This window comes from Myotis brandtii, unplaced genomic scaffold (genome assembly GCF_000412655.1).
Source record: "Myotis brandtii unplaced genomic scaffold, ASM41265v1 scaffold240, whole genome shotgun sequence".
NCBI classification, from domain to species: Eukaryota; Metazoa; Chordata; class Mammalia; order Chiroptera; family Vespertilionidae; genus Myotis; species Myotis brandtii.
In genome coordinates, this window is record NW_005359064.1 from 1,283,671 (window position 1) to 1,296,440 (window position 12,770).

The following is a 12,770-nucleotide window of genomic DNA, read 5'->3' on the forward strand; positions in this document are numbered from 1 at the left end:
CGCTAACCTAGTACTTTAGGGAAACAAAACAAAACCCACTGCCTTGGTTTTTGGCACAGGAGGGAATGTTAAATTAGGAGAGGACAGCTGATAATGATCCTAACCCTTTTTTCACCCCACTTCAGCTACTGTAGGTATCCTTTTAAAAAAATATATATTTCTTTATTGATCTCAGAGAGGAAGGGAGAGGGAGAGAGAGATAGAAACATCAATGATGAGAGAGAATCATGGATCAGCTGCCTCCTGCACGCCCCCCACTGGGGATCAAGCCCACACCCGGACATGTGCCCTTGGCTGGAATAGAACCTGGGACCCTTCAGTCTGCAGGCTGACACTCTATCCACTGAGCCAAACCGGCTAGGGCAGACCGTAGGTATTCTTGTGCCCTTGTCTGTAAGATTAAGATTTTATTCATACCCTTTTGCTTAGTCATTATTGACATATAATAATTGCTTATTGCTTGGAAGAGTGCCAAGACCTGTGCTATAAAAGCAGGAACTTGATGGAGAGATGGAAAACATTTCTTTCTAGCAGAGCTTTTATTTCCTTAAGACTTACCCACATGTAATAGGAATGTGAAATCTTAAGCGTGAAAGTGGATGTAGGTTATGGACATGCTTCCCTGTTTGCTCACCACCATGAGTGGAGTACTTCGTGTTTGGAAAGAGCGTCTGGAGGCCCCAGCTCTCCTTCGCAGGCTCTCTGTGGACCTCTTCTCAGCTTGCTGTTCTCTGTCAGGGGCTGGGGGTTGAGAGGGGTCAGAGGGCCCAGGAATTCAAGGGGAAGGATTCCTCCTTCTTCCCCCTTCACAGTTGCAGTGCGCCTTTGTGTGCAAGCCCAGGTTCAGAGGCAGGTGGAATCTGCATTTAAGTGAGCTATAGCCATGCATCCAATAAATAATTTTCCTGAAGGCATCCCGAAGCATCTAAAAACACCAGGGGAGACTTGACCATGAGGAATTATAATACCTTACCTTGAAATAGCACTTTCTTCTAAATCAGAAAACTCGGAATGTTTTATAAATAGTGAACGTCTCAAGGAGTTCACCAAACTTCTGTTGGTTTCTGTTTCAGGCACCATATGCAAATTGGTATGGATTGAATGGCAGTTTGAAAAGACTCTTAGTTTGGTTTGGGTGGCACATGGGGATCGCTGCTTGTCACACTCCCTTTTCTTCGGTTCCAGATGGAGGAGGATCACCTCTACGCCCTGAGGTGGAAGGAACTGGAGATGCACAGCCTGGCTCTGCAGGGCGCCCTCCCGGAGCGGACCTGGAGCGATGAGAGGAATCTCGTGCAGCAGGAGCTCCGGTCCCTGAAGCAGAACATTTTCCTTTTCTACGTCAAACTCAGGTGGCTGCTGAAGCACTGGCGACAAGGGAAACAGATGGAGGAGGAAGGAGAGGACTTCACTGAGGTACCTCCACCCAGAGAGTTCACGGGGAGTTCACTGTTATTTGCATCCGTTTTGTTCTTGACCCCCAGGCACTGCTGTGCCCCTCCCCGCTGCACACAGTCATGTTCTGTTAGTTCAGATTGTTTTGTCAAGTCTGCCCCAGGCGATGGAAATGCAATGGGTTGTCCAGTTATATACCAGCCCGAGGGTTCTGGTCTGTCCTTTGACCTCGTTGCAAGAGTATATGGGTCAGTAACTCCGTTCTGCAACAGTATTTTGCTGCCATCTCTTTTGTTGCTGATTTATAAATTTATTAAAATGATCACCCTGCCATCCCTGACTGTCTCCCTCTACCTTGCTAGTTTGTAAAACCTAGTTCTAAGTTTAAATTTTTATTCCTAAATGTCAGAGCCCATTCTGCCAGTGCAGTTCTATAAGGGTTTCTTCTAAGCTCCGGGTGGGTCACTTCCTTGCTGCCTCTGAAATTTGTGTGTGTTCTCCTAAGAAAGGGAACATGCCTCCATTCCAAGGTTCATAACAGAACCAGAACAGTTGTTTGTTTTCAGATGGCTCTGTATTGATTAAGCAGAGTGGCCGTGAGCTCTCTGTGAGCGCAGGCTGGTATCCACACTGCTCGCCACTCTGTCAGCTGCTTCAGACACTGAGCATGTTGGTTTCCTTTTAGTCCCCAAAGACCTTGCAGCTGCTTTTCACTCTAGTGAGCAGGGTGAGTAATTTTAAGTCATCCTATGATTGGGAAGATACCGTGATCCTCTTTCCTCAGGGTGAAGAAAGTCTTCAAAAATTAATTCAACCTGCTCCCAAATATCCATGACAGAAAACCATCACTAAGCAAAACCTAGAAGTAGTTGTAAATTTTCATCAATACTTTGGACTTTTTCCTCTAATTTAAAACCATAACTGTAAGCAATAATCCTATATAATAAAAGGCTAATAGGCAAATTGACCAAACGGTGGAACAACCGGTCACTATGATGCACACTGACCACTAGGGGGCAGATGCTCAATGCAGGAGCTTCCCCCTGGTGGTCAGTGCACTCCCACAGGGGGAGTGCCGCTCAGCCAGAAGCCAGGCTCACGGCTGGCGAGCGTAGCGGCAAGTGGTGGGACCTCTCCCACCTCCACATCAGTCAGACATACCCCAAGGGCTCCTGGACTGTGAGAGGGCACAGGCCGGGCTAAGGGACCCGCGCCCTCCTCCCCCCAGAGTGCACGAATTTCATGCACCAGGCCTCTGTAGTTTATAAATAGTAAAATGTCTAATCTTTTCTAGTAAACTGTACTTACTAAACTGCATGCTATTTAAATGGAGAACATGACCAGTGAGTGAAAGGACCATCATGAGCATATTAGGGGGAAGGGCTGAGAAGTGAAGAGTTGATAAAGCCCATAAAATGGGTAATTATCCTCCAACCATAAAAATCAGACTGCTCAGCAGAAGGATTTGGGTAAAGCTGTGAACCTCTTCTCTTGCTGTTTTCAGAGTGAGCACCCAGAGCTCTACCCCAGGCCTGGGGAGCTTGGAGTCCAGGGGGACCCAAACGGGGCCAGCCCAGACCGAGATGACGATGGTCCAGGCTGCGGCTCTTCGGTGGGGGAGCATTCTCCGCACTCCCCCGTGAAGATCGGTGACCACGGATCACAGCTCCAGCCTGCAGATGGAGGGCAGCTCCACGGGCAGGTGGGTGCCGAGTCCCAGCCCCCCGTGCTACCCACACCTGGGAGAGAAGACTCCAATCTGTGTCTGTATCATTTTCCATCATGGGCCGGTGTTCTGGGGAGCAGCAAACGTCTCTGGCGGTCTGTGGCTGCCTGTTGCTGTAATTTTGCTAGAAGTCACATCATGAAGGCTTTTACGCTGATGTCAGCCTGTTAGTTCATTTGGCTTACACGTATAAATAAGGACCACAGAAGAGCAGATTAGCTGTGTCCCCTGAAGGCCAGCGAATGTGCTGCAGACAAAGAGAGAGTATTCTGTAGAGTGGTCTGAGGCCATATAAAAGCTGACCGTTCTTCCAAGGAACGAATACTGAGTGCCACCTGTCCAACATGGAAGGAAAAAGGAAGTCCAGGGCTTCTTTGTGGATGTTAAGCTGAATGGACACTTGAAAATGGCACTAATTTGGTAATATAATGGGTAAGGAGGAAGGGACAAGTACTTTTTTGTTGCTGTTGTTAAACCTTACCTGAGGATATTTTTTTCCATTGATTTTTAGAGAGAGTGGGAGAGATGGGGAGAGACAGGGAGAGAGAAACATTGATTGGCTGCCTCCCGTACATGCCCCAACCAGGGCCGGGGATCAAGCCTGCAATTGAGATACGTGCCCTTGACTGGAATCAGACCTGGGACCCTTCAGTCCACAGGCCCACGCTCTGTCCACTGAGCTAAACTGGCCAGGGCTGGAACAAGTACTTTTTAAAAAATATCCCCAAACGTATATAAAGTGTTTCAGGTTCTTTTGGGGCCACCCGAAATATAAAAATATTTGATGACACTTAAAAAATTAAAGAGATGGGATTTCAGTGTAAATATTAAGTAATTATTAGTGTTCCTAGAGACCACATTTATTAATTATTAAACAGATAGACCTTGCTTATGAAATATAAAAATATTTGATGACACTTACAAAAATTAAAGAGGTGGGATTTCAGTGTAAATATTAAGTGATTATTAGTGTTCCTAGAGGCCACATTTATTAATTATTAAACAGATAGACCTTGCTTAGTAACCCAAAAGATACTATTGCTACCATCCAAATTTTTCTGCAGTTTTATACGAAACAGCAGTCTTGGTGGGCTTGGAGTGTTGAGACCTTGCGAGGCACCAGTCGTTAAAGCTTCCTCACTCCCAGACTTCCTCTTCTGAGTCTTTTTGGACCCTATGTTGCTTCTCTGAGAGTTCCATAGGGCAGAGCCTGAGGCCCCAGCCCTGAACCCTGGCTCTGGGGTGAGGGGCAGGGCCAGAGTCACTCTGGGAGGGCGGGTGCAGCTGCAGCCGCTCAACCGCAAGCATATTTGGGCACTCCCTCTGCAGGGACGCCACAGCTGCAGCCCCTCCCTCAGCCCTGAGCCTCAGAGGGTCAAGAGGGAGAGGCTGTGTCAGCACTTGGCCTCAGATCCAAGTGACAGAAAATGGTGATGTGTGAGCACAGGCCTGGGGAAATGTGTCCTTCCCCCTTACTGCTTTCTCTCCATATACAAATAAGATTTTCACAACTGAAGAGCTGCTTCTCTCTCTCTCTCTCTCTCTCTCTCTCTCTCTCTCTCTCTCTCTCTCACTAGTTTATTGTTTGTTTAGTCCAGACACATTCAAAATGGAAACTGAAAGAATACTTTTCACCTGAAACAATTAAACTAGATCCTACTAGCATAAAATACCTAACACATGACAGCAGTAGAGATGATAATCATTGTCCTCTGTATCTACTAAAGCAGAGATGGAAAGCCAATTTGGTTGCAGAAATGTCATAAGGATAGACTATTATCATTAAAAAATCAACAAATAACAGTAATGATAGACAACTGTTTTTACTCTGGTTCACTGGACAGGGGACAGTATGTTAAAATTCCACGGGACTGCAGGTGAACAGTCACCACGTAGACTCCTCTGTGTGCTGTTTTAATGATTTATTCCTGGTGAGCAAAGATGGAGGCTAAAAGACTTTGCTCTAATTTTCTATTACCCTGAACATTGGCCGTTACTTTTGGTGCCAAGCATTTTTCATGAGTGGCAGGACAATATCCTGGATTTCTAACATATATATATATATATATATTTGGGAGGGGTAAGAATTTCAAGTACTATACATTAAAAAGTATAAAAGTCTTTTCAACGGGAAAAAGAAAAATCCTTAAACCCCCAAAATGGAAACTATTAGTATCTGTGTCCCCAAAATATATGCAATAGTGTAAGACTTTCTCATGGAAGATCTCATTCAAAGGGAAAAAAGGGACAGATTTAATTTTACTTATATTTCCAAGTACATGAAAAACAAAATATGTGCATCATTTGCTAGTTTACTAAATAGCAAACAGTTTTCACAGTTCAGAACCAGTGTGCTACTGCGTCAAGTGCGTATTTGTTTTTACCAGGAGAAGAATGGAGATGCCTTCCAGGCGAACAAGCAGCTCTCAGTGGTCACACTGAAGAGCTGTTTTCTATGCACCCCCACCCACCCTTCCATTTCCCCCACTAATGTGACTCAAGAAAGAGGAATTTTCAAAGGCACTTTTAATTACAGTTATTAGGAAGTTCGTCATAATGCCAGAGTCCATGGGGAGAATTTAGCTCATGGGATGAATTTTACAACAATGACTTAGAAAATAAAATGCTACTTTGCAAAATAATCCTTTAAAATCTGCCAGTTTTTTTTTTAACAAATGTTATTTATTTTAATGAAGCTGGTACAGACAATGTCCACTTAAAACCCATATCCCAGGCCAAAAAGTACAAATAAACTAAAAAAGAGCAGTGTTCCTTTGTACCCACTTCTACTCAAATAACTTTATTAACTGCTAATGAAAATTAGAACTTCCTGGGGTCTTCTGACAAGATTTTTCTCTGCTTTTAAATGCTTTCTCTTTAGTCTTCATTCTCACCGTATCTGTCATCTTGACTCCAACCACACATTCCTCTTCTTTGGGTCCAGACCCTCAGATTTTAAAAGTAGCTTCCAGTCAAGGAAAGGTCATTTTCCATCTCCCCCTGAAAGTCATAGTCCAGGAGTGCGGCTAACACATGCTAGAACCTCGGGGCCGGGTGGCAGTCGTTATGAGCACCTGCATTGGCCAACCTTATTGATCACAAGCCTGAAGTGCACGGTCCTGGAAAAGGTGCCTCCCTGCTCACACAGGTAACATTTCAAAAGGACAGGGCAATGCGGAGGAGGCTGAGGCTTCATCACCCAAAATCAGCACAATGAAAACCAACAATAATGAATAATGGGCACCGGAATTCCCATTGCCAGCTGTTTAAAAGAAACAGGGTGCCAGTTTTCAACCCATTTTGAACACTACTTTACAAAGGAACTGTTTTTAAAAATAAACAAGGTTTGAGAGGAAAAAAAATAGAAAGAATATCTAAACCTGTGTGTTCCTGATAAACTTCAGTCACATCTTCTTCCTCCATTCCCAGTTCTTCTGGAGTGTGATTATCAGCAATTCTCTGACCTCCCCAGAGAAACCCAAGTGAAGGCATTGGACTCCCAGTCTTCGACAATATGAATCTTTCAGTGCCTTGAGATGTGTCGTCATTTTCACGTTGAAGTGAATCTCACGGCTGTCCTGTCCAAAGACTGAGTTTAATGTATTCTCCTTCCTTCTTACCCCCATGTCCTTGTGAAGGTTTTGCCTGCTGGATGGACATGGGGATGGTGGCTTCACGGGGGTCTCCTCCGCACAGCAGTGGCCTAGGGTAGAGTGAACCTCGCCCCAGGGTTTACAAATCCGTCTCTCTTCCCTACAGCACAGCGCTGTTGCTGGACCAGTTTTATTGTTTAAAAAAAGATATTGGCCACCAATACTATAAAGTATCTGTGATGAACTCAAATAGTATTTCTTGATTTCCATTTAGTTGAAAACCTGCTGCACTAAGATCATGTGTTGGGTGTTTCTCACATGCGCGTCCAAATGCTTTGGAGAAGAAGAAAAAATGTAACATCTGGTTTTCTAAACCAGAGTCATGGAAAATTTACCCCTGGGATGAAAACTGATGTAAAGTCACTCAGCTGGAACCTCGCATTCAGTGTATTTTAATATCATCTCTCCTTTCCTCCTCTTCCAACACTTACTTTTTAGATCTTCCCCTTCAAGTGGTGAGGGACCCATGGGTTTTCACTTTGTGCAGCAGAGGCATGTGGATGGGCTCCCAGGGTAGTGCCCAGATCGTGGGAATCAGCTCTGCCTTTAATGGACCCATCTCTCCATAGTCATTAAGTGCACACTGCCATCCGCCCAAGGACAGAAGATGAGTGAGCTCCACTGTAAGCGACAGCTGGCTCCCTGAGACTTCCCTTAGAAGGGTTGCCCGCTCTTCAGTGGCCTGGGTATTAGCTGGGCAGCCTGGGTGTCTTACAGAGCTGCCGAACAGAGCCACAGCCTTTCAGAAACTCTGAGAAACCGCCCTCCCTGCCCCGCAAGGTGATAAGCAGAATGAGCAACGAGGCTGAACTTCTTTCCCAAGGATAAACTCACAAGTAACAAAATTTCCCGGGCCTTGATCTTTAATTTGTGTCATATTGAACATTCTCCAAGTTGAACACAGTAAATGGCAACATTGATCACATACAATGAGGTAAAAAAAAAAAATTACATGTATTGAGTCAACCTTGGAAATAGATCATGAAAACCATCACATTGGAAAGTGGTTGGCTGTGCGAATGCTCCCTGTTGACTGGTCTTTGGCTGTGCCATCTGCAGCAGTGACCTGATTGTCCTTGCGAACAGTAAGCTTGCCTTGTGGCAGAGCAGAGGCTGGGAGTAGGCAAGGGCATGTTAGATAGTTCTCACTGAGCTCCAGGATGCTTGCCACTTGCTGCTGTGTTAAGCTCTCAAGACTAACACCGCTAAGGATATGTGCATTTAATATTCATTAGTAATTCCTGAAATCAAGGTTTGTTTTTAAACAAGGTGACTAATAGTGCCAAAATTATGACCCCATGTTTCCAGCAGCCAGTCTTCCAAGATTCGGATTAATTTTTTAAAAAGAGAAGTTACTTTTTCATTCAGGGATGTGACATACTATTCTTTATTAAAGCATCTAAGTATAAACATAAGGAATCTAATCTAAAATTAGAGCAGGATCTGATGCAGTGTTGTTTCATATTAGTCCTCCAGTCTTCAGCGGGGGCTGGTCGCTGAAGAGCCTCACTCAGGACCGAGTGGATCCTGCTCCCTGGGCCTTTGTCACTGATCCAGGACTCATGTGAAGCTCAGGGGCTTCAGGGGCTACCCTAAAAGTAAAACTCAGCCCTTCTCCTGTAGCCAGAGCGCCTGTGGCTCCCTGAACCTCTCAGACTTCGACTCACCGGTTGCCCAGCTACCCACTTCCTGGTGGCCCCTCTTTCTGCTTTGCTCCAAATGCAGACACTTCCAGAAAGAATACCTCTTCCAGACAAGGCCTGCATGTCAGAACTGTGACATGCCCTGGCTTTCTTTCTTTTCTTTCTTTTTTTGTAGTAAGAAAACTCTCTTCTTGAGCCTCAATAGCTTTTACATTTTGATTTTGTATGTTATGCCATGGTTCATTCTTCAGACTCTGCAACCTCATATCCTCACCTAGGAGTCATGCAACTTTATATAAAAGGAGCCAGACCAGAGCTTATGATTATGAATCACTTTATTTTTGCTGTTTACTTTTGTTTGTTTGCTTCAGTTAATGCTGAAGGTGAAAAGTCACAAGGACTAACGGGGATTTGAGGAAGGACTCTCTCTGCCCCAGTCCCACCTCCCTGGGTTAACCCGGGTGTGCAGTGTACAACATATCTTGATTTGCATCAGACCTGCCCTGGTTTCTTTGAAACCTTTGACTGGTATATCTGGGTTTATAATGTATTAAATATATGTCCATTAGTTCTTTCATACCCTCATTTATTCTTGGGAAGCTCTCAGTGTAAATTTTGGCCTGCAGGCACAGAGCCCTCACGGCCCAGATCACCTGGTATATTCTCAGCCAGAGGAAAAATGATTTCTTTACATAAATGTGTCTGTCATCTCTGTAAACCTCCATCAGAGATCATATTTTCACGCCAGTCTTCAGTGACTCAATTGTCTTTTATCTGTGGGGGGATAATGGTTTTAGAAAAGAATCTTAAAATTAACCTGAATGTAACAATGAAGGTAAGAATAATAACTGGCTTACATATTAAAACGAGAGGCCCAGTGCACGAATTCGTGCATGGGTGGGGTCCCTCGGCCTGGCAGGCAATCAGGGCAGATTGAGGCCAGCTGGCTTTGGGGGAGGGACTGCGGGAGGTTTCCCAGCCATGGGATGTTGGCTGTGGGAACACACAGACCACCAAGGGCCAACTCCTGTGTTGAATGTCTGCCCCCTGGTGGTCAGTGTGTGTCATAGCTACCGGCTGGTTGTTGGGTCATAACGGTTGTTTAGGATTTTATATATATAGATGTTGCTGGGTGTGCAAATGTATCCTTTCTGGGCAATCTCACAGAAAAGGACTTGTCTTGGGACTCCTGCTGCAAAGGCCCCCCCTCTTTATATGTATCAATAGGAACTGTGCAGTGCGTGGGGGGTTCAGGCAGCTACCGGAGCACCCCAGAACTCCCAGCCTGTGTCTAATAGCCTAGATCAGCGGTTCTCAACCTGTGGGTTGCAACCCCTTTGGGGGTCAAACGACCCTTTCACAGGGGTTGCCTAACCAGGGGTCCTCAAACTACAGCCCGTGGGCCACATGCAAATACAAATATTATATTTGTTCCCGTTTTGTTTTTTTACTTCAAAATAAGATATGTGCAGTGTGCATAGGAATTTGTTCATAGTTTTTTTTTTAAACTATAGTCCGGCCCTCCTCCAACGGTCAGGACAGTGAACTGGCCCCCTGTTTAAAAAGTTTGAGGACCCCTGCCTAAGACCATCGGAAAACACATATATAATTACATATTGTTTTTATGATTAATCACTAAGCTTTAGTTATGTTCAATTTATAACAATGAAAATACATCCTGCATATCAGATATTTACACTACGATTCATAACAGTAGCAAAATTACAGTTATGAAGGAGCAACGAAAATAATTTTATGGTTGGGGGTCACCACAACATGAGGAACTGTATTAAAGGGTCGCAGCATTAGGAAGGTTGAGAACCACTGGCCTAGATGAATAGGAAGTAGAGGCCATCACCTCTATTTTGTGACTGGCTTTTGAGGGCTAACCTATAGCAGCAGGTCAATATATCTGTTCCAACTTTTTATTAAAGCCATTTCCAAAGTAAATGGCTCTGAGGCAAGAAAGTAGTTGATAATAATTTAGCCCTTTCACAGAATTGTAATACACAGGTTTTAGAAATCTTAGGCAAGAATGATTTCATAAAATTGCTGGCATTGCATCACTAATAGCTTGGTATGTTACCTTTTCCATAAACTTCCTTCTCACTTTCTATTAATATTTATTGTATACTTGGATAGCAGTCCTGTTAGCTGACGCCTAACCTTGAATCTGTTAGAAAGTTTAACACTTTATAGCACAGTCAAGCTCCCAATGCCAGTTTTGGGATTAATTTAAGCTTTACCCAAGAGAGACGAACTCCGAAGGGCTGAAATGCCCTTAGCCTGGGGAGAGGAAATAATAGAGCCATTTTATCCTTCTTTGTGAGAAAACCAACCTGCTGATCTTAAAGAGATCGAAAAGTTGGTCTTTTTCATTGGCCTATATCTAACAGACACACAGCTGAAAGGCTGCATAGCTAGGCCCCTGGCACAGAAGGTTCAGAAGCTCTGTATCAGGAATACCCTCAGAACATCTTGGTTCCATTCTTGACATGATTTGGGTAATTGCTTTCCCCCAAACATAGCCCAGTAAGGGCCACCACCAGAGGAAAAGTGAGAGAAGTAACTTTGAGGTACTTTTTCACGGTGGCTTGCTATTATTATTTCCCTTGATATGGGGATAGAATTCATTTCACAGAGATTAGATGGTTTCTCTACGGCCAAGTTAGAAATACTAATAATGAAAGCCTAGGCAGGGTGTGATGTCAGAATTCAAATATCCTGCTTGGATTGTTCAGCCTTGGAGGGGACAGACCTGATTGCAGTCCGGGCCCTGCACTTCCTAACAGCGAGACCTTGGCAATCTCTGCACATGGTGATTGTAACTTGGTGAACGTACCCAGGATTGATGTGCGGTGCAAGGTCATGAGGATGAATGATTTAGCATACCACCACCCCCCCCAGGCCCATTGGAAACAATATTAGTTATTGTATGTGAAAAACTAAGTTAGAAGGATCATGCCCATCAATGGCTCATCCAGGGTCTTCAGAAATTCTTACTTGGACCTCAGTTTTTGCTGTTGTGCCCCAAGGCAGAGAGCTAGTGTGGCTTCTTGCCATGCCACATGCTGCTCCGGGTGATTGCAGTGACAAGTACCGATAGCATGATTCTCTGAACTCTCTTGCTGTCTTGGCCACCTTCACCCCAAAGCAATTTTGCGCTCATGTCGTGATGATTAAATTTATAAATTTATACTAATAAAATAGGAGGTTATGTTGATTCCTCTGACCCAAATGTACATGAAAACATTAGGCTTGATTTGCTTGCGAGAAGCACAAAGGGCTGGCCATAGTGCTGTGTAAGCTGATTGGTGTAGGTTAAGCACCCTATAGGCTGACCCCTGATGCAACCTGGGGATTATAGGGAGCGATGGATTACATAGACGAATTTATCACGTAATTTTCTGCTTTTATTCAGTGAAAATTAGATGACTACTCCAAAGGCTGTATCAAAATTACTATTATTTTATGCTCAAATTACTTTGACTTAAAAAGTAGTGATATATGTAAACTTTAAAATCCAAAGATGAAAATACCAAATAAATCTACCATAATGTATACATAATTTCTCAGCAAATTCTGTACTTAGACTGATGTACATTTCTGAAAAGATTGTTGTAACACCTTTTCCCACTCACCTACACTTGTATAATTTTTAAATACTTTTGGTATAGAGTTTAAAGAAACTTCGGCACTTGTTACAATTTCACCCATTTCAAAAGCATCTCTTTGAATATAGAGCTAATTTGTTTACTTTATTTTTATTGTTTATACTATTGTTTATACAGACATTCCCATCCCCCTCTTTGCCCACTTCCCCCCTTCTCTCTGGCCATCACCACACTGTTGTCTCTATCTATGGGTTATGCATGTATGTTCTTTGGCTAATCCCTTCACCTTCTTTCATCCTGCCTCCCTTCTCGTCTCCCCTCTGACAGCTGTCAGTCTGTTCCATGTATCCATGCCTCTATTTCTATTTTGTTCCTCGGGCTATTTTGTTCATTAGATTCCACATATAAGTGAGATCATATGGTATTTGTCTTCCACTAACTGGCTTATTTCACTTAGCATAATAATCTCCAAGTCCATCCATGCTGATTAAAGGGTAAGAGAGCCTTCTTTTCTTACAACTGCATAGTATTCCATGGTGCAAATGTACCACCAAGTTTTTATCCACTCATCTAATGGGCACTTGGGCTGTTCCCAGATCTTGGCTATCCTATATAATAAAAGGGTAATATGCAAATTGACCCTAACAGCAGAAAGACTGGGAATGACTGGTCACTATGACACACACTGACCACCAGGGGGCAGACGCTCAATGCAGGAGCTGCCCCCTGGTGGTCAGTG

The 12,770-nt window shown here is 44.0% G+C and overlaps 1 protein-coding gene and 1 pseudogene across 2 annotated transcripts in view; one reads left to right on the plus strand and one right to left on the minus strand.

The window, feature by feature from the left end:
- The window catches only part of MTCL1 (microtubule crosslinking factor 1), a 115,573-nt gene that overhangs the window by 77,665 nt on the left and 25,138 nt on the right, over positions 1-12,770 (plus strand). For both annotated transcript variants that reach the window (XM_005866887.2, XM_005866889.2), the window contains exons 7-8: positions 1,186-1,416; positions 2,900-3,097. In XM_005866887.2, coding sequence (XP_005866949.1) covers positions 1,186-1,416; positions 2,900-3,097 — 429 coding nt within the window. The remainder of the gene's footprint in view (positions 1-1,185; positions 1,417-2,899; positions 3,098-12,770) is intronic.
- On the minus strand, positions 3,166-7,016 carry LOC102254982 (annotated as a pseudogene).